Source organism: Macaca nemestrina, chromosome 6, assembly GCF_043159975.1.
Source record: "Macaca nemestrina isolate mMacNem1 chromosome 6, mMacNem.hap1, whole genome shotgun sequence".
In the NCBI taxonomy this organism is placed as follows: domain Eukaryota; kingdom Metazoa; phylum Chordata; class Mammalia; order Primates; family Cercopithecidae; genus Macaca; species Macaca nemestrina.
In genome coordinates this window covers 55,749,889-55,775,263 of record NC_092130.1, presented here as the reverse complement: position 1 = coordinate 55,775,263, position 25,375 = coordinate 55,749,889, and the positions used below count along the sequence as shown (strand labels likewise).

General features: G+C 42.1%; 1 protein-coding gene across 10 annotated transcripts in view; it reads right to left on the bottom strand.

The window, feature by feature from the left end:
• LOC105463153 (zinc finger protein 608) overlaps window positions 1-25,375 on the bottom strand; it is a 117,636-nt gene that overhangs the window by 10,902 nt on the left and 81,359 nt on the right. For all 10 annotated transcript variants that reach the window (XM_071098533.1, XM_071098538.1, XM_071098532.1 and 7 more), the window contains 4 exons: window positions 6,950-7,037; window positions 4,017-6,471; window positions 1,546-1,963; window positions 811-983 (listed from right to left, as the gene is read on the bottom strand). In XM_071098533.1, coding sequence (XP_070954634.1) covers window positions 811-983; window positions 1,546-1,963; window positions 4,017-6,471; window positions 6,950-7,037 — 3,134 coding nt within the window. The remainder of the gene's footprint in view (window positions 1-810; window positions 984-1,545; window positions 1,964-4,016; window positions 6,472-6,949; window positions 7,038-25,375) is intronic.

Sequence of the window (25,375 nt, the reverse complement as noted above, 5' to 3'; positions counted from 1 at the left end):
TTTTTTTTTTTTTTTTGAGACAGAGCCTTGCTCTGTCACCCAGGCTAGAGTGCAGTGGCACGATCTCTGCTTACCGCAACCTCCGCCTCCCGGGCTCAAGTGAGTCTCCTGCCTCAGCCTCCTGAGTACCTTCGATTATAGGTGCCCACCACCACCAGGCTACTTTTTGTATTTTTAGTAGAGATGGAGTTTCACCATATTGGCCAGGCTGGTCTCAAATTCCTGACCTCAAGTGATCTGCCCGCCTCGGCCTCCCAAAGTGCTGGGATTACAGGCGGTAGCTCACTCCCGGCCCAGATTTTCTATTGTCTTAAGAGAAAGAGGTCATCTGAATTTGTATGTAAAATATCTGATTTTTAAAAGCTGTCCCGCAAGAAAACACTTTTTGAAAAGCTTGATTTGCCCAAAAGGTCAACAGTTTATAGCCTCTGACCTGCTTACTTACAAAAATTATATAAAATAGACTCCTCTGTTACCTAATTCCTCAATGACTTATCAAACATATTTTACACCAAAAGTTGGTTCCTATGAATTTAAATTCCCACCTAACAACCATCCTCCTGGGTAAGCAAGGTATACTAGATTTCGCAACAGAAAAGCTAGCTACTGCCATACATGCTTTAACAATTTTCTCTCATGTGTGAAAGCATCTTACTTTTGAACGCTCCATTCTTCATGTATTAGGATAAAACAGCATCCTGAAATCACAGCTGGGTTCCAAAACCATTTATATTTCAAGACTGTTCTGTAGCTTGTTCCCCTTTCTCCCCAAAACACAGTACTTTTAAATAACAACAAAAGGAGGCTTACAGCAGGAGACTTGCTGCGGTATTGGTTAGCATGCTGCTGGAGCAAATCCAGTGCTTTAGATTCAGTGGTTGTTTTTGTGTTGATGCTAGGGCTGGTATTGACTTTCTCTGTCTCTTCTCTCCCTGACATCTTCCCATAAACAGGATAATGAAATCCTGGAGAGAGATAGGCCCCTGCAGATAAAAAACAAATGCCACATCAAGTTACAGGCTATATCTTAAAAAAAAAAATAATTTGGGTTACATGAATTTGGAATAAGAGTCAAAGAGATCTTAAAATAGGGGGTTACATTAACAATGGGCTACATTATCATTAAACTGTATCTAGCTTCTCCAGTTTTCTTCTCCCAGTTAATTCATCCTGATGAAGGGAGGTTATAAACAGAATTGAGCTTACAGCCATTTCATACATTTACGTGTCTGCTTAAGTGAAAGGAATAGTAACTATAATGATTATGACAGTAAGTGCTTAGAATATTTTTATAGGCAATAAAGTATCTGTCAGCCTAACAGCTATAGCAGACCATCAGAGACTATGGAAACTATAGCTAAAGATTCCTGACATTTCATTTAAAAAACTTACATTAAATCAGTTTTATCTTTGGGACTTTAAACAGCATAAAAACAAGCAAAACAAATGTCACTCTTGAAGCTTCTAATTTATCTTGAGTTTTTAACAGCTAATATTTGAACATCGCCTCTTCCCTCCAATATAGTCAGAACCGACAACACGTACCAGGATAACTGTGCATTAGGACGGGAGAAACAGCCCGGTATGCAGGATGGCTGGGGTCGTACATCTGTGGGTAAGGATAAGCATGCAAGTACTGTATGTATGACTGATGCTGACTCATGGGTGAGGAGACAGCCACTCTTGTTCCCCGAGAGTCCTTCCAGTTCACAGGAGTCTTTCGATCATCATTTTTCAGCTTGCTCTCCTCCATTGATTGAGAATCAGGACGCTTGGCCTCTTTGGGCTCCTCTTTAATGCTCGTTAATGATACAGGAAGGCTGGGCACACCACTCTCTTTATTAGGAGTTTTCCTTGGACTATCCTCTTTTAATTTCTTCTCTCTATCAAGTTCTTCTGACTTTTGCTGATCCAGATATTTGGGCTGGTATACATAATGATGCCATGTTCTTGAATCTGGATCCTGATTTTTTTTTTTTTTTAAAGAAAAAAACCCAACAGATTTGTTTTAAAATTTCAATTTTAAAGAAAGCTTGTTAATAATCATGACAGGACTAGTACTCTTAATTTTAACACTAAGTTGACATTTATTTCTGTGCTAGACACTGTGCTAATTGTTTTACCTCCTTCTCTTACAAAGTAATAATGTCCCAGATAGGCGTTATTATTGATCCCTTGTACTGAAGACAAAACCAAGTGTTTAAAGTTCAAAGCAACGTCAAGGTCATGCTGCTGCCCAGTCGTGGAGCTGGGCTTCCAACTCGGGTCTGCTGAAATTCAGAGCTGGGCCCTTAATGTCATTCCTCAACACTAAATAACACCCTCAGACATATTTAATTCTACCTTCATTTGCCTTTTAATATCTCGTACAGGTAAAAAAGAATGTTAAAAACTCCAACTCAAGCTAATAATAGTAAATTTAAGTAATTGCTATAGCTATTAACATCACTTAGGAGGAAAAACTCTTGGTTTCCGAATACATTTTCCTCATCTACTGCAGCTGAGGCTTAATATATTGGCTCACTTCTCATTACGTGCTAACATCTTAATCAAAACAAAATTTCAAATTAATAGCACACATTATGGCTTCTGTATTCGAAAACAAAGCCATCTATAAAACCCCCAAAATTGTATCATTCTTCTGTAGCCCTGTGAAGTGACAGCCTGATTTTTGCCTCTGGAAGTGGGGAAACTGAGAATCCTAAATGGCCTTTGTGATCCCCATCCCATTCATGATAGAAGCCCACTGGGGATTCAGGTTCTCAGAGAACATGCAAAGTTGTGCCTAAGTAAATGTGTGTGTGGGTGGCGGTGGTGGGGGCTGGTGGTTCTTGCTCTAATGCACCAGGGAGTATCTAAGCATGGGGGTGAGGGTGGGAGTGGGGGTTTGCAGTGCTGGGAAATACCAGAATTAATGTTCACAGGGTTGCAGTGGGTCAGGATGTCTGAACCATGACAGAAGGTGCCAGTACATTTGTGGTTTCATGGTAACCAATTTTCAGGTGTTCTCAAGCTGACTGACCTCTGGGGCTCTGGGACAGCTGTTGAGGCCCGCCACCCAAACCTCCTCACCCTCCTCACAAACATTCAGCACTGAGCTCTGAGTTTTGGGGTACTCAACATAGAGAGTAAGGCTGAAATCTAGGCATCTCTGACCACAAGTGAAAGAAATTTGGGCCCCAAATTCTATTAAAAAGATTAATGGGAAATGTGAATTCAGGGACCCAGTTATTATTATCTTCCAAGAAGATGCTAGTAGAAATTTGAAAATGGAAAATAAATATTTTAGAGATGAGACTCAGAATCTCAGAGTTAGAAGGGAATTCAGCAGCCCCATTGTGGAATGTCCTCGCCTTAGACTAAGAAATTAAGGGATCTTCGCCAGGCACGGTGGCTCACGCCTATAATCCCAGCACTTTGAGAGGCCAGCGTGGGCGGATCACGAGGTCAGGAGATCGAGACCATCCTGGCTAACATGGTGAAATCCCATCTGTACTAAAAAAATACAAAAAATTAGCCGGGGGTGGTGGCACACGCTTGTAGTTCCAGCTACTCAGAAGGCTGAGGCAGAAGAATCGCTTGAACCCGGGAGGCGGAGGTTGCAGTGAGCCAAGATCACGCCACTGCACTCCAGCTTGGGCCACAGAGCGAGACTCCATCTCAGGGGAAAAAAAAAAAAAAAAAAAAAAAGGAAAAGGAAAAAGAAAAAAAAGAAAGGAAGAAATTAAGGGACCTCATCAGAGTCACAGAGCAAGTCAATGGCATGAAACACAAATCTGCAAAGCACATGTTCACAGTTCCTTTTACTATACAACATGACCAGAAAATAGTGATAATGCACATTTTAGAGCTACATAGTAACTCTTGAGAATCTTAAGATACTTTTCAAGAGCAGAGGAAAAAACTAATGTGGGTTTCTTTCCTGTGTCAGAAGTCTAACCAGATCAAGCCCAGACATGTATAATACAAGTCTCAGACTGCTCTGTCCCTGTTGGGGCCACGCTCCACAATCTTACTTGTTTAAATCTCGAGGTTGGGTCTACACCTGTCTGCTTCATAGAGTCCATGACAGACTTCATTTCTACAGCCTCCTTAATAAGCTGGTGGTTTTCCATCTGCTTAGCTTTGAAGCTGTCGGCCTGAAGCTGCTGCTGGTGACTGGAGAGAAGCTGTGATTTACCTGTCTCCTCAGTTTTATTAGGCACTGATGGCCCTAGTTTAGAATGGTTTTTGTTAGGCTCCGGAGTAGAGGGAGCTTTTGAGATTGTGGCCGATGGCATGTTTTTCTGTTTAGTTTCCTCCTTGCCCAGCTCTTTCAAGGGGAGCTCGCTTTTCCTTTCACAGTCTCCTCTCCCAGTCTGGGCCATTTTCTGCTCTGCCAGCCTCTGATCTTCATAGTACTTCTCATATTGCTGTCTATAGGCAGGGCTGGTGGCCATCAGAGACTTCTGGTCCATATAGAGTCCATAGGCATACTGGCCATAATAAAGTGACTGAGCCAGGGCAGGATGTCTTTGTGTGATCACCGATTGGTGCTGAGGCTGTAAGGATGCAGAATTGTGGTCCACTTTCTTAGAATCTAACTGCTCTGCCTTGTCTTTCTTTTCAGCATCTTCCTCAGACTCCTTCTTGATCTTCATTCCCTGCGTGCTCCCACTATTTCCAGCTGCAGGGGCGCCGACCTGCCCAGGATGCATGTAACTTGGAGAATAATAAGGATCATAGCCGTGGTAATAGGGAGAATGGGATTCTTTCAGTTGAGATGATTGTGCTGTAGTTGAAGAATGCCCTTTTACCACACTGTCCTTACTAGAAATAATATCTGATGGGGAACTGGCCTTTGATCTCATGCCCTCTGACCTGCTGTCGGAACCACCATCGTCAGCAGCATCGGATATGTCTGAATAGGCCGGGCTACTTGTCTTTGCAGCTGAACTCTCTGCCCCATTCTGGGTCAACACATGCAGAGGTGCGATTGGTGCCTGCCCGTTCACCAAAGTGCTGCATTCCATCCTCGAGGCGCTCCCTATGGAAGGGCTGGGAGCGTTGTCTGTGAAAGTGTAAACCTTATCGGCCTCAGCTTTGATACTGGCCATGCGGCTCTCCTGAGACTCGGACAGTCCATTTGCCAGCCCTTCATTCTTGTTGAGATGATCCTTTAAAAAATGCCCAGGTAAATCTTTGCTGGCCCCCTTGGAGTCCTCTAGTTTCCCCAGCTTGGCATCCATTTTTGGGCTTCCCGTCTCTTTCCCTTCTTTGTCCTTTAGCTTTCGCTTCTCCTTTTTCTTTTTGTCTTTGAGTGACACCAGAGCTGGGTTCACGGTGATGGGCTCTCCCATAATCGTGGGCTTTGGTTGAATGGGTTTTAACGGAGGACTCTTTGGTGTAGCCTGAACAACAGTTGTTGTGAGGGAGGGCAGTCCGGGTATTGTCCCAGTGGTGGTGGTTGTAAAGGTTGCAGTGGGTATAGCGATTAGCTGTGGCGGAGTGGGGGCTGGGGCAGGGGCAATGGGCCGGGCACTTTTCAGTTTAGAGAGGTTTTTGTCCATTTTGCAGTTGTTAGCCTTTTTGCCCTTTTCTTTATCTCCTAAACTTTTCTTGTCAATTAATCCTTCTGCTTCCAGCTTAGGCATCTCAGCAGCCAAACTGCCGTCTGCTGCTGAGCAACTGTCTAACGCAGCCGTCATGTTGGAGATCACTGGAAGGTTGTTCAGTTCATTGTTAAGGCCCTTCTTTTTGCCAGAATTCTTCCCAGCTTTAGCACCAATAATGGAACCTGGGCCATTGCTCATCAGCTCTCTCTTTCCCTTTGGGGTGCCAGGCGGGTTTCCAGCACCAGGGGATGCCGGTGCCTTCACCTGGTCATAAGCAGATACACTTGTGCTTGGCTCACTGCATTCAAGTGCCACATTACTCAATGCTTCCTCGCAGTCCGAGATCTTGTCCTCGCTGTCAGGCTCGAACTCCAGCTTGTTTTCTGGGTCTAAGTGTGCATGAGCCTGGTGGTACCTCAGGCCATTAATGTGCTTGTACTTTTTGTTGCAGTTCGGGTGGGGACAGTCGATTAACACTGGAGAAGAGCAGCCTTGGTCCAAAAAAGTAGTCTCTGGTTTCCCTTGAGGGGTAGTGGGAGTGCTTCTGGAATTTGTGCGGACACGCTTCCCAGGCTTATTGTCCTCAGAGCTGGAGTTCAGGTCCAGCTCCATTGGAGGCTTGTTTTTCCTTTTGTTGGTGGAGGAAGGGCTGGCTTTGATGTCCTCAGCAGCACAATTTGGGGGTGTCCTTCGTCCGCTGGCATTGAGGCTGCCCCGCCTCCCTTTCCCATTGGCCCCCCCTCTGTTCTTGTTCTGCAGCCCTCTGGACTCTGTGAAGCTGGCCTCAGAGCCGGGGGCAGCAGCAGCAGACCTTGCTCTCTTCCCTCTGCCCCGGCCCCCTCTCATCTCCAGGTCACTTGTTGGTGACTCACAAAACCTATGGAAGCAAGTAACAGATGTAAAAATGAGCATCCCCAAAAGAGCCAAGTGAAATCACAAAGTACACAATGCAGCAAAGAGGAGTCAACACTCCAGTAGCTTAAGGGCTGGGCCCAGTCAAGGAAAAGACTGACGATTTCTGACACCTGCAAAAGAACAGGCTACCAAGGGCTTATATTCTTCCTCAGAAAAACCAAAGAAAAACAGCTCAAGTAGCTAGCTTCCAATCCAGTTCAAATTCCCACTTTGAGAAAAAAATGAAAACAAAGACAGGAGAGAAGGGGTGGGGAGTAGAGATCTTCTGACAGAAAAGAAATCTAGCATCTGCATTTTACTGCGTTCAGTCCTAAATTGCTCATTTCTCCTTTGCCTGGTTTCAATTACAGGCACACTTTTATGTATTATGAATCTCTCTCTATAGTTTCCCTGCAAAGAGAGGATGGGGGAAGGAGAGAAATAAAAGGCCTTGTTCCTACCTGGGAGGGGCCCAGTCGTGCTTGGTGCAGTCCAGTAGGGTTCCCACGTACGTTTTGTTCCTCCACGTGACATTGACCACTAGGACACCTGCAGGAGGCGGGGGATGAAAAAGGATCATAGTTACCACTGATTACTATTATTTCCAGTTCACTTATTCATTCTTTCTTTCTTTTTTTTTTTTTTTGACAGCAAAGTTCTATTCTCATTTGCTTTCAAAAGCTGTGGTTTGCATTCTTCCTCTTTCTGGTTTCAGTGACCTCAAGTTAAAACCCACAGGAAATAATGTGTGTTGTGCATTTGTGCGCGTGCGCACGTGGTACAAAAGGGTGAGACTGTGTGTGAGAGTGTAATCAAGATACTGCTGACAGAAGGAAATGGTTTTTGCCATGTCCTGCTGTAAAACAGCAACACTCACCTCTTAATTTTTCTATTATTACACATAATTGCTTTCGTTTGGCAAGCAGCCAACATAAACTAGCGCCAGTTACCAGTGCTTAAACCAGAGGGTGACTGAAAGGAATCGGTTTTGTTTCCAATTCAACAATATAAAATGATGGTGATTTTTATTAAGAAAAAAAATTATGCAGGTGCATAAAAATAGGCATAGAGAGGAGAGTGGAGACTTAAGAGTCCAGATAGCAGACAATCAACTATTATTTCACTTCCCTAATCCTCCCCTCTTTGACTTTGTGGGACAATAATCAGCCTGGGTACCATATCTGTTTCAGTGTTTGGTCTTGTTTCATATTAAGGACTCCTAAAATAGCCCTCTTAAGAAAATAAATGTGCACAATAGATTTACTCTTGGGGTTATCTTTGGAATCAACTTTGGTAAGCATTTGCCTCAGAGGATTAGAAAAGAAATCTCAAAACTAACACACTTGTTTCCTGCAAGCCATTCTGCTTTTTCCAACTGCTTTTCAGACAGACAATTTAATTTAGCACTGCATCTGTGAATTACTAAACTTAAGTGTGCTTAGTATACCAAATGTCACAGAGAAACAAAATATAATATCCTCTTTATTTCTGAGAGGACAAATGTCAAATTAAAAAAAAAATCACTTCTTTAAAGCATATTTTAATAGAACCTTGATTTTGAGACATACATAAACTATCAGGGTAAAGACATAAAATATTTAATTGAGCCTTTGTTTTCTTTCTGCATCTACCCCTAGTCTTTCTTGGAAGCACCAGAAGACATTAGTCAAAGTCTATTTCTAGCTAGTTTGCTCACTTGCATGACCATTGCCATTGTGAATTTTACAGAAAACCTGTACTGGGTTCCTTTATGGTAAGGGAAACCTCACAAAGTAAGATTCATTTCCTTGGGAACCTTTTAACAGCAGGTAACATATTTGAATGGTTGGGACGCAGCCCCCCACGGCGCGCTGGAGACCGATTTCTTTCCAAAGTCTCAAAAGGAGATTTTAAAATTGTTTCCCATATGGTCTATGTTGCTATTACTTAGGCAACAGCTGAATTATTTACTCAGTGTTAATTCAGTCTATTGTAGCAATAGGCTAGCAGGGGAAAGGCTAGGATGGAGCAAAGCAAGTATTTCCTCAAATCATAGCTGATTCCAATGTAATTCCCTCAGGACATTTTTTTTTAAGCCATTGAGTATAAAATTTCATATTGCGATGAGAATCCATGGCAATTAGGCATTTGGTCAAAATTTGCACAAGACAGAACAATCGGAGGAAAGGATTCTTTATGAGCACATCCCTTCAGGAAAGGGGAGGGAGTGGGAGAGGAGGCGAAGGGGAAGACTGGCTGGTTTTCTCATCATCTGCTCTCTGGGGCACTGTGTGTGGTGTCAAAGACTTTTGCAGCTGCTTAAAATTCTTTAGCATGTCAGCTATATTTACAGTGCAGGAATATATCCGTATTGCCAGAAGGTTACTGCATTTTAGCTTTAGATCCAATAGGCTGAATCACTGCGTTCCAGAGTCCCTGATGTAGCACAAATGTATAATTAAAATTGCTTGAAAGGAAACATGAAAGAAACAACAAACCCTCCATTCTTGCAGTAATAAAATTAAAAACAGGAAAAGTCTGCACAGACACTTAACATTTGTCTGCAGTGAAAGGCTTTTGTTATTGCTTTTCCCCTAAGGGTTTCGCGTTTCCAGCGAACGCTGGCCGCGGATTGGCCGGCGCCCGCTGCGAGCAGTAGCGTCTGATTGGCTGGGACGAGGCGGCCGCCCGCAGCACAGAGGCAGCGGTCGGGGAGAGGCGAGCGTGGTGGAGGCAAAGGCACGCAGCCCCCACGGCGCGCAGGCCGTGCGGGGCGAGAGGGCCGCCCGCATTGCTCGGCTTCCTTGGTGCACGCGGGACACAGGCTCATTCGCATTAACGAGCCCGGCCGTGCCGTGAAAGCTTCGGTCTGTGTGACCGTGCTGCGCTCCCCCCAGCACGCGGCTCCACACAGCACGCCGGCCCACTTAGAACCCTCAGAACGGAATTCACCTTCTCAAAACAAGCTCAAGGGAAACCTGGAGCCGGAACAAGGGAAGGGACCCAGGGCAGGCAATTAATCACTGGCTATCTGGGGCCACAGGTTGAAGCTGTCACAAAGGCTAATCTGCAGTTGCAACTTCCTCACTGTAAAATTATTCACATCTCCTGCTGCTCTTTTTGGAAGCCACACAAGCAGACCTCTTATTGAGGTATAAGTGATGCTGTTGTTATTTGCACTTGGAAGGAATAAAGTCCTGGAAAGAAAAGTCCATTTTCAACTTCAAAGGACCTAAATAAGTCACCCTTATTTTTCCAGAAGCATTCCGTATTTAAAATGCTAAAATTTGTTTTAATGCTTTACACCCAAGGAGAATTTGAACAGTCTCCATCAAGCAGTGCTAATTAAATATGTGTGCTTGTGTTTATCTTTCTTTATATGTACAAGCCGCTTCACAATGCCACAGAGTATTTAAATCTGCCTACAATTCATATCCGAATATATACAGGCACATGTTTACACAGCCAAATCTGCCACTCTATATTGGAATGAAGGCTTAAGGAATGTTTCTCATATAAACCACACAGTGTACTGTTTCTTTGTAAGAAGGTCTATGTTTAGACAACATCCCATTGTGAAGGGCCAAGTATAAAGGTGGTGTTTAAGTTCTAAAACATGTAAATGATTTATCATTTTGCTGAAATCTCAAAATCTTGAACATTTTGTAACCCACAGTCATATAAAACAGACTACAATTACTGAAGGCATAAACGCCCATGATGAGAATCAGTTCTTTAAAAGTGCAAATTTGAATTTATAAATCTGGGCATAAAGTTCTATTTCTCACATATAAATTGGAAATAAGTGTACATTTACTCCAGAAAGATGAGTTTCTTTTCATGCACACTTACTCAAACATCTAGCCTGTGAGTTAGGTGTTGGGGACGCTCTATACAGGTACTTGTCATCTTTATATTCAAGTATTCTACCAGGTTTATCATTCTCCCCTGTCCACCCATGGACTGGGCCTGGTCTTTGTCAGAGAGCTAATGCCCTGTAACATGTTATACTTGAAAAATATCTGAGGCTTATTACTAATAAAGAATACAGCTGAAGAGTACAATGGATAGTTTGAGAGTGTGCTGACCACACACAGGTTTCTTCTTTGTATTGTTAATACTTTGTCTGAGATGCCGCCCCCAAAGGCCTATTACCTACGGAACATTTAATAAGAACAAGGTCTTTATTATAAAACCTGAGCCTCTTACTTCCTCAAGCCAAAAAAGCCTGAGACCTCATAAGGATTTCAGTCAGTGTTCTGTTATGTCCTTTGTAAAGGGTTTCCAGGAAGATGTCAAGCTCAACACTTACTGTGTGTGTCTACAGGGTACACATTAGGTGCCTATTTGGTGCTACGGAATCAACCATGTTTTACTTGGAACTCCATCCAAACTCTGCACTTCAAGAGTCTGTGCATGAAAAGAACAGTACACAGGCATACACTGATGCACAAGTGGAAGTATAGTTCTGTCTATTACCTGCATTTTTACAGTAGGCCTCTTATGCTATCACATCAGGCTAGATCCTGGATTTCATGTTCATGGTGCCCCCACCTAGAGCAGTGATCCTAACCCTGCTCCCATCTGACTGGACCAGTGATGGGCACCTGGAGCAAAGGCAGCCAGCCCAACAGGGGCTTACGTTGAGAATCTGAATGAGAAATATGGAAGTTCCAGAGAATTGGCAATAGGAATAGAAGCCTAAAGCTTGCAAGGTACTAAGGTGTAGAGAACCATGATGGGCCAAAGTTCCAAGGGTGCAATAGCTATGAGAGCAGGAAGTCAACTGCACTGTTGGTGCAACACCCTCAGGACTTCGTGTGTGTGTGTGTGTGTGTGTGTCCCTTTTCCTTCCAGCTTCATCACTGATAGAAGATTTCAGCAGCACCCACCCAGGACTGCCTAGTTATTTTCCAGCCCTCTTGTTAAAAAGTTGTTCCTTGTGTTAAACTAAATTGGTCTTTAAATACCTTGGTCCTGGCTGTGCCTCCTGATACCCTGCAGATGCAGTCCACCCATCATCTACTCAACAGCCTTTCATCCAGGCAAGGATAATGACCATGTTGGCATTCTCCTCACCTTCTGCTCACTCTCTCTCTTTTTTTTTTTTTCTTTTTTTTTTTCTATTTTTTTTTTTTTAATGAGATGGGCTCTCAGTATTTTGCCCAGGGTGGTCTTGAACTCCTGGCCTCAAGCGATCCTCCCCACTCAGCCCCCCAAAATGCTGGGATTACAGTGTGACCCACAATATCCAGCTTCTATCTCTCCTTTACTCTCCAGCCTAGACAAGTTTCTTCAACCGTTCTTCATGTCACACTTTTAATTCCCCTAAAAGAAACCTTGAAGATGCCTTAGTCCAAATCCCTAGGGAAAGTTAAAGTTCCTAATGAATCAGAAATAAATGGAGACAAATGCAAAGGTTCTCACTTCTGTGAATCCTTGCCCTAGACACACACATACCAGGCACACGGCCAAAAGACGGCCATTCTCTCCTGGATCCCCACAGTACTGCATACACAGTTCTTGCCCTGATGGAAACTTACAAGCCATGTTTCCCTCCCCTTTCTGAGCCCACAGCTAGACTCCTTCTCATCCTCCCTATCAGTCTGATGCGGTCATGTGACTGAGTCCTATGGAAAGCAAGTGAGAGACCTGATCAATGTGGGCACTTCCAGGCCTGGCCCATAAGAACCTCTCATCCCTTTCTGTCTGGCTGCAATGGAAATGGTTATTGTGATCTTGAAGCCCTCAGGATGAAGGTGGCAGAGTCTCCTTCATCTGGGATCCTGAATGACAAGGAGAACCTCCCAGGTCTGAACTTGAGGCTATTTGTCCTACTGTAATACATGGCCCCCATAATATTTTACTCTGCTCGTATACACAGTATGCCTATCTCTTCCAACTAGATGACACTCCTTGAAAATAGGAGCAGTGTCTGCATCCACAACCCCAGGCGGCACAGTGGCTACCTAACTGAGAATCATTAAACACCTAGGAACTAACTACACAGGGACTGACGAGAGAGAGTCTAGACTGAATCCTATTCAGTGACTTCCTTTTAATGCTAACTACCATCCTTTTCCAATAAGCATAATCTCCCACTAGTTTTATAGATGATAGACATTCTCTGCGAAGAGGCTTTGCTCCCAAGATGTTATAAATGTGGTTTATGAATTATTATTTCTGGTATTTGTGAAGCTGTTTCCTCAAGAACGGGGCAAATGCCTGATTTCCCAGTGGATCGACATAATTCTGTTTGTATTGAGTTTAAAGACTGTTTCAGAGTCTTTAAAGTGCCTCATCCCTGGGACAGAAGTCTTTGCCAAGCATCGCAAATGCTGAGTTTGGAATCAGACAGAAGTTTTTTTGAACTCTCTCAGACTACCACATCTGGATGGATTTGATGTGCACCCAGGCAGAAAACAGAAACCTCATTCGAATAACACCAAATGGTAACCCATTCATGCCATATGCCTGTAAAAAAGAAAGTTTACACATTTCTTTCCTTTTGTATATATTTTTTCTAGTGAAACATTAGGGACAAAATGTCACAATATGCTGATTTCATGAGTACAGGATAAAATTCATATATTTCAGATATCATATTACCCTACAGTTTTACACAATGTGACTATTGTACAAGGTATGATTTATCACCATTTCTTTGTTCAGGACTCTCTGCCCCCATTATTTTGTTGTTGTCACTCTGTGGTATTCAATACTGGTACTTTTTAAAAGCTGAATCTTGTATAGTACAAGCTTCGCTGTTCCAGCCTCGAAGCTTATAACCTTCAGACAGATCCTTCTTCAAATATAATTATTTGGGAAGATTTTAAATGTACAACTAAGGTTGCTCATAAAATACCTGCCAGCCAAAAATCATAGGGACTTTCCCATTACCTGTGCCAAGTATATATAGAGCACTAGGACAAGAAAAGTAAGTGTTGTCACATGACCATAAAATGCAGTATGTTTTTTTTAAAGAGCCCTACTGCTGGGCTGAATGTTTGAAGAGTCACTTTAACCACATCCTGTAATCAAACCATCTGGAACACAGTGCTGCGATTAGTCACCCTGAACATAGGGCTTTATCTGAACAAATAGTGTATGGCAATGGAGCTTGGGAGATAGGGCAGTACTAACAAAAGGAAGTGTAATGAAACACTTTATGCCCTAGTGTGCCGCCACCCCAGTCATAAACCCCAGAGACACACTGCTCTGGTGTTAATGTACTACTTTATGAAAGCACAGTGAGCTTAAAGATTAAAGGACTGAAGGACTAAAAATTGCTGGTTTGGATAGATCTTCTCTGTCAGCAGCTGGAATATGTTGGCATCACTCTATCTGCGTTAATTTTAACCTCTCAGATGACAGTTGAGCATTCCTATTAGGAGTTGGTGTTATTTTCAGGGCATTAGGAACAGGGTTTGTTTGTGGGAGGGTGGTTATGATTCTTGATTTGCCAGAGGTTAATCTGAACACAGACTTTTTTTTGGTTCATCTAAACCCAATCCATATATAACAACAACAAAAGATGAAACCTTAAGCAATACCAAAAAGCAATGGGAAAATGCTGTTCTACTCTGCATTTTAAAACATGATAGTCTTTCTTACTTGAGTGTACTTATCTCTTTCAAAAGTACATTTGATCATTGGTATACAATCTACGGAGATCCTTTTTTAAAAAAAAACTGAAAGGATTTCCCCCTTAAATACACAGAATAAGCCCTAAACACACACACACACACACACAACACAGCTAAAGAAACCTTGTTTCCCCACGGGCCTTATGGTTTAATACACAAAAGAACACAGCGCCACTTCCATCACTGTCACCTCCCCCGCAGCCTTTGTTCTGAGGCCTGATGAGCTGTATTGATTTGGGAAAATCATTGAGCTTCTTGGAAAACTAGACTCTCGCTTATTCACTGCCATCTATTTCTTTCCCATGAAGACAGGTGGTCAATATCCAGTTGACTGGTCAGCTAAAAGAAGCCCTAGCTGCTTTTTTCTTGCTTCCCTAGTAACATTATCCCTTCCCACTTCTAGAAGATATAATGGCCTGTTAAGGAGTCTTGTAAGAAAAGGGAGCAGAAATAAGACTTTAATAAGGCACCACTGGTAACACTAAAACGCTGTCCCATACATTCACACGGGAGGCTGCACCGCATTTATAGATGGTGACAATAGTTTCACTGACCAAGTTTAAGCATCAGTGAAAACTCAGAGGGCCCAAGATATAACATGAAAAAAAATACTAAATCAAAACAGATCATTAGAGGCTGGGTGCAGTGGCTCATGCCTGTAATCCCAGCACTTTTGGGAGGCCAAGGAGGGCAGATCATGAGGTCAGGAGATCGAGACCATCCTGGCTAACATGGTGAAACCCCGTCTCTACTAAAAAATACAAAAAAAAAAAAAAAAATTAGCTGGGCTTGGTGGCGGGCACCTGTGGTCCCAGCTACTCGGGAGGCTAAGGTAGGAGAATGGCATGAACCCGGAAGGCAGAGCTTGTAGTGAGCCGAGACCGCACCACTGCACTCCAGCCTGGGCAACAGAGCGAGACTCCGTCTCAAACAAAAAAACAAAAAAAACAAAAAAAAACAAAAAAAAAAACAGATCAGTAGAAATCAATTAATGTTTACTGTGGAAAGACATGCTTTACTTCTTTTAAATAATCAAAACATATGTTCTACCAAGCAAGTGTCCTAGTTATAAAATCACAGGTGTAATTATAGACATTTTAGGTAACAAAGAGCATCATAAAAAAAAAAATCACATGAAGATCTTTAGAAAGTAACTTTTAATCAGGAATTTTGATCAGTAACAAAAATATTTGCTTTTAAGTTAGGCAAACATGCATATCCTAAAGCAACATTGCCGTTGATGACTTGAGGCTAGCTTTAAAATAAAATAAAATATATGTACCACACCATTCATACACAATATGTACCCCTTATTGTGTAGGCCGTTCCTCTAGTAGTTTCTGCTAAGGTTCACAGAGTCCCTACTTTGGGGGCAGGCAGGCATAACAGGTTTGAGGTGATAGTGTTGGGGGAGGAGGGAAGAGGACAAGACTCCTGAGCTTGCTTCAACAAGGTCAGCAAGTCAGATATTTAACTGGGATGCATCAAAAGCCACCCCCTGAACCCCAAAAGGGATGGTCTTCATGCTGTGGTCCCTCAGGGCTCAGTCAACACACAGCCCGATGCAAGGGACAAAGAAGGACAGGAAGTTGGAATCAAATAAAAAAATACAGTCTTCTGAGTCAGACATTTGGGGCAATTCAAATGCATAAACTGAATATGTGCATGTATAGAGTGTGTGTCTGTATACATTTGTACCAAGGGGTTTTATTTCTTGTCTTGAAACTTCCTAGTAAGTAGCTGCCTCCTCTGAGGCTTAGTGCCACCAAACTAAGCAACAGCATCACTCTGATTTCTAATGCCAAGTTTGAAACTTAATTTTTCTCCTGCTCCTTGTCAGGCACCACTGGTTGGTCTGAAATCTGATTAGTTTGGATGATGATTTCTCGTGTGGGGCAGGTTTCTCAAACCCCCTCCTTTTTTAAAGCCAAATTTCCTCATTAGAGTAGCAGAATTCTTTCTCCTTCTCTTCCTCCTCCCTCTCTTCGTGGGAAGACAAAGGTTCAATGCCCACTGTAGCAGAATTGACTCCCCTCCCCCAATCCAATCTCACAAGCCTGTATCATTAGCTTGTTAAGACATATTTTTCTTCCTTTAAGTAAAAGTGTTAAAAAGTTTGGGAAAGGTGTTTTGTAATTATTGAACTAGGCCTACTATGAGCTGTAATAATGACACAGATCTTATGGTATTACCCCCTAATGGTCATTCCTTTCCTAAGAGTGTTATTTTAGGAGACAGCGATTACAAGTGGCCCTGGGCACACAGCACGGGACCAGGGTGTCCCAAAATGAGAGGGAAACAGCTTTCACTCACTACCACTGTCAGACTCAGGATGTCACTGAAGATAAGCAACTGAAAGAATGCAGCCTTTCGAATCATTGGTCCCAGTCCTTTCCTGCACTTAATATTAATTACAGGATTTTTTTTTTTTAAGTTAACGACTCAGATACCCAAGCTCTCCACGATGCCATTATTTCAACTAGAAAAAACAGGTAAAAAGAACAGCAAAACCAGACAAAAATAAATCATCCTTCAGGCAAAAACTCCCCCTCCATGCCACTCACCGAAAAACAAGAGTACTCTAAGGACCAAAAGCGGGTAGAAGGGTGTAAAATGCTCTCAATTTGAAAAGTCATTAACAGCTATCTGCCACTTCCCTATTTTCTGTATCTGGCAGCATAGTCTGTTTCTTGCCCAATTTTTCCCCAGTGGCAGGAGCAAAGGAAGGAGGAGCAGGCAGGAAGGCCGAGTAATTACCAAGATGAATGAAACTGAAAGATGCAAAGGAAATAAAATGTAAGAATGAAAAATCTCATGCCTTGTGGGGAGGGATAGGCAAGGAAAAGGGAATAGGAGCTATCGTCTTCCGGACACCTCTCATCACCTAGTTTTCCTCACAAACCCACCACCTCTTGTAGATCAGTAGGTCATGGGTGATTTGCAGAATTCCAGGTTTAAATGCTATTGAATTGCTTGTCAAAATATGTGTAATACAACTGTAGATTATAGGACTGTGTCTTAAAGTAATTTCTTACCATCCCCAGTCCTTGAGCTATAAGGAGACAGTGGGAACCAATTGACAATTATGCTCCACATCAAAAAGCTGCTACTGATCCATGTGTCTCACTGGGATTGAAGAGCCAGGCTTCCTATAAATTATGATGCTTTATTTAAAGTCAGAGCGCTTATTTGCTTTTGTGCCAGCTCTGGGCCCTTTTCATCTCTAGCTATACCGGGCCCAGGAGAGCACACATTCCTACCGCTCTGCTGGCCACCAGCTGTGTCCTCTGTAAATCATAAAACCTCTGAACAAGCTATTCTTTACAAAGGCCAACAACATTTACTGGAGATGATCACTCTGCTATTATTCCACTCACTGAAATTTAAAATAGCAATTTACAACAGCAGCCGAAAACAGAAGAACTGCCTCTCTTAACTCTGTGTGTGTGTGTCTGTGTGTGTGAATGGGAGGGATCTGCATGTATATGGCACACAAAGGGGTACATTTTGTGTGTCACCAAAAAGCCACCAACTTTGCCAATCTAGAAAAGAAACAAGGAATATGAATGTCAGAGAAACCAGGCTCAGTTTCACCTTTGGAGACAGGGTGAATGAGGCTTATGTTGTTGGTGAACCTCCCTGTTCTTCCTGGGGGTGGCCATGCCCTGCAGGCAGTGTGGGAAGTAGTTACCACACTCTGGTAGAGAAGCCACAGCATGTGGCTCAGGTTCACAATGCAATAGGGAAAGCCGAAAGGATGAACGCTAATCAAGTTTAGTCTGCAGTCATTTCTGAGGAGTAGGAAGGAAGAAAAAATAAACAGTGGTCATCAAATGGAGCACCCTAAGCACCTGAAAGCATGTCTCTGGAGACAGAGGCAGACCCACCTGTTCACAGCCAGCTTTGTAGCTGCTTCATCTTGAGCTGACCTAAACCTACCTGAGCCTCAGTTTCCTCATCTATAAAATGGGAATAATATGAATATAAGATGTGATTTATGTAAAGTATTTAACATGAGCATAAAGAAGCCACTCAGCATATGTACTATGGCGTCCTCATCTTTTAAACTCTCCTGTAATTCACCCAGGTCATAAGCTGAAGAAGGGAAGGAGATGCCAAAATGCTATGAATTCCACACTCAGAAATGCAGCCGGCAGCAAGCCCTCCCGCATTCCTTCCAGGTGAAGCAAACTCGGTTACGCGCATCTACACTAATTATCCCACATTGCTGGGGACCAGGCTTACTATAAAGGTGGCCTGTCTTTTAGAATCTTAAGGCCTACCAATTCCAACCTGAGGGACTTCTTTTATTATTTCTACACCCACTGCCAATTTCAACCGATGTAAAAGTTATCTTTCCTAACCCATCCATTGTTTAAAGCAAACATTTCCTCTGACTACTCAGCAGTAAAGTCAACTGAGAAATGCAGTTCTAAATCACTGAAGCCTCATCTCTGGACTGTTTCAGGGTAAGGAAACCTCATTTCATGTTTTCAGGAACAGCTACAGCTAACTGAATGCCTGACATTGGTCTAAATTACAAAAGGCAAAATTAAAGTTCCCCAGTACTGTGACAACAGAAATGAGACTCTGCAGCAAGGCTCTGGGGATGCAGACGGACGGAGCAGGTTAAACGTGAACTCATCTTTCCAGTTCCCACCTGGACCCGCCAGTTTTCTTGACAGCACTCAGAGGCTGCCTTCCCACCCTCCCCCATTCCACATTCCAAAGTTCTTATCTTTCAGGGAAGAAAAAAAAAAAAAAGCCCCACAGAGTTACAAGTATTTCAATAACGTGCTTAGAGACCAGCTCTTTTCTGTAAACAAGCCTAATGAAGTGTGACTAATAGTGCTCTCCTCCAGCACAGGGAAGGTAAAAGGGCCTTTGTTAGCACTTACTGGAGCAAAGTCGTCATTTTGCTGGAGCAGAACAAAACTTAGCTGGTTATTGATTGACCAGCCTGCTTGGTGTCACTGCTTTACTGTCTATTTCTATATACTCTGTGTGTAAATACGTGTGTTTACGCAGACACGGAGATCGTCTGTACACACACAGTCACACACAGCCAGCTAACCGTTCTCTGCAAACAGGATGAAGGGTTCAAGGCATCTAACTGAAATCTAATTCCTCTCCGATATTTATATCTCTTCTAGTCCTTGATATCACCTAACATTTCTCTCCATGTTGTCAGTACCATGAACCTCAATTTCAGGGCCTGTAAACCGATGCTCCCCATGGACACTTAATAGTTTCCGAAGTCACTCTGATTTAACCTGACCTGGTTATTACATTCTAGAGGTGATTTTGTTTTTTCATGAATTCAAAATCGCTGCTGTTTCCTTTCCCCATTTCACTGATCAATTCCGAAACTCCTGAAATTTGGCTCCAGATGTTAACTGCTAAATAAATATTTCATGATTAAATTATCTTCTTCAATTAACATTTGTCTTAAGTATTATTAATATACACAGCAGCGATGTTAGCAGGAAGATCTGAAGTTGGCTCTGACTTCTTTCTTGGATGGCTGAGGACGAATTCAAGTCAAAACCTGCTTTCCTTGCGAATCTGAGCACAAATTTCCGTATAAATTATTGACTGCACTTTGGCCTCGTCTGAAACATTAGCCCCACAGGCTGATAAGTTCTGACCCCAGGTGGCACATCAGCCCTCTCAGAAGAGGCAGGAACATTAGTGCTTCGCACTGGGGACTAAGGCGTGTGAGCCAATCAATCACGCTCTCTGACAGCTTTTACTGCCTCTGTGCATTAGGCCCAAGTCAACCTCCAAGACTCCTATTGTTCACATTATTCTCTTATTCTCTGCTCTGATGAAGTTAGGGTTAAGTCCAAGGCTTTAGCGAGAGAAAGGCTATTGTTAGTAACTCAGTCTTTATTGACTCTGACCTGTAGGGCAGCCGACTTCAAGTCTTTTCCAGAAAGTAATGCACTGTTAATTGCTGCTCATTGTCAGGGTGTGTCTTATACACCTCTCTTCACTGAAAGAAAACCTGACCAAATATTTCAGCATCCTCGCAGGTTGCCTTGTAATTCTCTCAAGAGTTACAGACACACACAGACACACAGACACACAGACACACACACACACACACACTTCTAGACAAAAATCTGATTTGTACTTGCCACGGTCCCTGAACCAGTAAATCTAATACCAATGCAAACAGAATGTTTGGCTGGACAATGCTAACACTTGGGGGTTGGCACTTGGAACAATAAATAAATTTTTTCATGGCAAATATCTGTGGGGATTAGTATATAGGGCAGGAAAATGCCTGATGGAAGAATGAGGTAGAAACCTATTTTTCCTTCTGAGGTCCTTTGCTTAAAATAACTAAAGATCTTTTTCAGCGGAAACTGGTAGCTCTATTTGTGAGCAGCCAGCAACAGACTGGATAGCCTCAGGGTGAAGAGTACAGCATTCCACTCAGGCTTCCTTTGAAGAAATTCAGCACTCTAAAGGGGTGGCAGAATTATTGGTCCAAAGGCTTTCCGGTTTTCTTTGAAAGCGAAAACAGGCAGCCCATTATCTCTTCTTACCCAAACAGGCCTCTCAGGGGAGACAGGAGGGAAAGGCCAGTGGTGTGGCTGTAGAAGGTACACACCAGAGCATCCAGGTCTGTTGCTCACTGCACCAGGGACACAGACCCGGCCTACCACACAGCACGCACCAAACCCGCCCCACCCCGCAAAACCTTGCTGTTCCAAGTGGTGAACGACAGGCTAGAATGTGAATGCTTCAAGGGCGAAAGCACATGTTGACATTTTGGAAATCAAATTTCTTGGGTTCAGGGAAAAAGCACAAAAATCAAATGATTTGGTTTTATACACAGCTTTCGATTGAGAAATTTTCAGCCACAAAAGACTTTGACATTTAGCCAAAGTATTATGCTATTAATACTTTATTTAGTACATCTCAGCATATGAATTAGTATATATGAATTAGTGCACACTTTCCCAAACCAGTGAGCAGAAAGCCATTTTAAATTCTGTTCCATTTGTGTGCTGGATAATGGATTGACTCTAAGATATGTGAAAGTAATACTAAATTTGATAAGCTTTCCAAAAAGGCGCTGGTTAGGAGAACAATGCTTTCTATCTTGATAAAGTCTCCTGGTGTGGCCGATTACATTTTCTGGTGCCATTCAGTTCAACTTAATTTTAATATTCGAGAGAACTAGATCGAGGAAACCTAAAATTTGCAATTAACCTTTTTCCTTTACATTGTAGTCCTGTATCTGCAGCTTAAATTTTTAACAAATCCTTAATTTTTAACAAACAAGAATGCAACATCACAGCACATTAAGCTCATAAATATGATGGGCTAACAGGGCCAAAACATATTTTGTAAAGTACTCAAAACAAAATGGAATAGCCTGTTCTTATATAAATGAACTTTCTTGAGTAGTGCTATTTCTTACAGCCTAGAAATAAGTTAGGAAACAATTCAGAGGGAAAAAAACTAAAATATTCAAGTAGCTGCTGAAAAAAGACAGACTACAAATTTTAAGTCTTGAATTAATAAAGATGGAAACTGCAGGGGGTCAGAATTGAAATCACTAAAAATTGTAAGCCTATGGACAAACTGAACTCAAGACGTGCTCACTGAATCTTGGTAGAGTTGAATTTGGGGCCTCCTCTGAATCTTAAAAGAAGGCAATTCAAAACTAATAAGCATTATTTTACACACTAGGCAGTTAACATTTTTGTTACTGTCCCCAGGGGATAAAGACAGAAAGTAAATATTAGGAACATTGATTGAGTGCTTTGCTACATGTAGGTCGCAAGAATGAGTGTTTTTATACAGCTTATCTCCTTCATTCCTCAGAGCCTGTGTGTCAGGTTCTTTTATTATTGCTGTTTTACTGATGAGCAAATTAACTCTTGGAAAGCTTAACTGGCTGACTTGCCCCAGGTCAGAAAGTCAGAGATTTGGAGCACAGGCAGTCTGACTTCTGATACCATACCTCTAAACGCACTGTATAAGTTTACATAAACGTGTTTATAAATAACACAGTGTCATGAAGGAACAATTGTGCATGTATGGATGGGGACCCACATGGCTAAGGTCTTCTCAATGATGACAGTGGTATGCTGGAGGCATGTGCTGCAGGTGGCAAGCATCTCTTCTCAATATTATGTTCAGTGACATCACACTGGAAACTTGAAACTGACCACAGTGGTGATATAATCACCACAGAAAACAACAAATGTTACAAATCAGGGCTCTCCCACTGCAACTCCCACCCAAGTCAGTTGTTAAATACTTATTGGCACACCAATGGTTATAAATTTAATTTGCTGAACTGCCATGCTTCAATCACATGAAATATTAAAATAAATAAAAGTACAACAGAGTCCAAAGAGCTCCTGTATTATAATTATGTTCCCCAGTCAAATATAAAAATAAAAACTGGAAAGGTGAAAATTGTTCATCAGTTGATTCTGATATCGCCTAAGTGAAGGAGCCCATCTCAGTTGGTTCTTTCCATTTTTAAAATAATCTAATAACGGTATAGCTGTAAACAATTTGGTTTCATGTATTTCTGTTTTTTATTAGAAATTTTTGTGGATAAGTAATCTCACAAGTTAAAGAAATCAGGAACCCCTTCCTCTGAGATTTCAGTAGCCATCCAGTTTTATTGAACTATTACAAAAGCAATTGATGAGGTACATTTGTCGCTCACCTGATGCAGAAGCTCTAAACACAGCCCATAACGTGCCCAGCCACGGCAGATCCAGACTGTTGGCCTCTCCCACTACTCCTTGCAGTTTAATGAACAGTCATATCCAACAAATCTCCTCCCAATAGCCTGCCAGTGGTTATTCTCCCAGACTCTGGGCCCCAAAGAGAGATTTGTCATTGCTTAAAATAAATTTTACAGATGTAATAGATAAAGGCAATAAAGAAAACAGAGCTTTTATAAAACAAAGTTGACAGAGCAGAAAGCTATCTCTCCATAATGGGCACGTACATTTGTGCGTACTAGGTTGCTTGTGTGTACCAAAGGGAAATAGACAATGAAGGTTAGGAGGCATGAAATGACAGCCTTCTTTGCCTTTCAGGGAACGTAAATTTTATTCACTGAATGTAAATCTTAAAGCCATAGTTTTCAATCTGCATGTGTGATCACCAGAAATTGATTTCAAGGAGATATAAAATTATTTAACGTGTTGCTTGGCAATGCAAATCCCAGGCTACATAGTCAAGATTGTCAATAGTAGAAAATTCAGATGATGTTTCCTGTTGTGATCCTTGTTGGGACAGATTATTTTCATCTGCCTTTTGGTGACTGCGCCACTACTGGATGCAATCCGTGTCCTCAAGTGGCCCATTGCTTCTAATAGGCACTTCCCTTGTACTAGCTGAAATACTAAAAGATAATTTTCTTTCCCAGTGTGCTTTAGGGTACCCTCATGCTCTCCAAATAATACAAATAGAGTAGTTTCTTTTAAAATGCCAGTTCTTTAGGCTACTAGAAATCATGTACCTGGTTCCTAATACAAGGGAAAGAAATGGAAAGAAAAACACGTCAATTTTCTTGCCTTCATAATATAGCAAAGGCACATTCCCCACCCCAGTCCCGGTAAGACTGGTAACCCAATTTGACTACTTTTATCACAACTTAAATGATCAAAATACAAACTGGGTTTACTCTGTGTGTGTGTGTGTGTGTATGTGTGTGTGTGTGTGTGTGTGTGTTTAATCTGTTTAACAATTTTGGCCTTTAATGCTTAACCCTAGTTAATTAAATTAGCCTATTTTTATGTAGAGATATATTTTAAAATAGAAACTTGGTAAATATGTAGAAATCCCAGTATGCAAACATATGTTCTATAAAATAGAACACAAAATATTAAAGACATTTAATAAAAATTGTCATTCTAAAAACACATGGTCACAATAACCAACAATGTAGGTGCCTGGAATCAGCATATGAGTAAATATGGTCAGTGCAGATGCAGAAGGTATCCTCGGGAGCAGCAGATTACAGAGATGTAAATTTTCATCTACTTAATATAAATTAGCAATTCAATTCAAAGTAAAAATGAACTGCCTGATCCCTGAGTGCAGGAAGTATTTAAGATCAACTCTTCAAGATAACATCTACTTAGACTATATTCCCAACCCCAGTCGTTACCTTCAAGATATAAACTTACTGGTATGGGTTTGGAAGTTAGGATGGCAGGAGGAACGGCAGGGGGCAAGAAATATCTTTTACAAAGCATTTATACATAAAGCACTGATTCCAACTACATGTCCTGTAGTTTAATTCCATCTGACCCCAGAGGAAAGCGGCTTCTGATAATCAGTGAAACTGGGCTCCTGTGGACAGAGTGTTCATTCTGTGCAAGCTCTGCACTGCATTCATCCCCTGAACACAGCTTCCTCCCACCCCCATCATCACTGTGGCTGGAAGGAAACAAGTGGCAACATCAACACCACTGTTGATAACTGTGAGAAGATCCACAAGTAGCAGGGTCTTCTATGTTGAAATTCCGAATTATAGACAGCATGCTAATGACAGACAGCCCTCTGTCTCTGCCTAGAACAAATATTACAACACTGGGAATTGCACTTTTGTTTGTTTAATTTAACAAGTGCGTATCGTGCTACATTAGGCACTACTCAAAAATGTCTTCCGAATATTAACTCTTTTAATCCTCCTAACCACCCAAAGAGGAGGTACTATATGAGAGTATCTCTACTGTACAACCGAGGTACAAAGAAGGCAATAAGTCACTGCCCAACATCACAGAGGCAGTAATCTGTGGAACTGGGAAATGGAACCAAGGGTGGATGGCTCCAGTTTGCGACAATTACCCAATATTCCCTTGTAGAAGACACTGGTGCAAAGAGAGTGAACAGAAGACTCCTGGCCCTCAACTCAAGAGGTTTGCCCCTTGCTCTAGTTGGTCAGGGTGCTAAATATACATGACAAGGTACGTAAATCACACAATAAGCTTCACCGTATCACATCTAGAACTCATATAAAATAAACACCAACAAACAAGCAACAAAGGCCAGGCATGGTGGCTCATGCCTGTAATACCAGTACTTTGGGAGGCCGAGGCAGGAGGATTCACTTGAGGTCAGGGGTTTGAGACCAGCCTGAGCAATATACAGAGACCCTGACTATGCTTTAAAAAAAAAAAAAAAAAAAATATATATATATATATATATATATATATAAAAATAGCCGGATGTAGTGGCATGCACCTATAGTTCCAGCTACTTACAAGGATG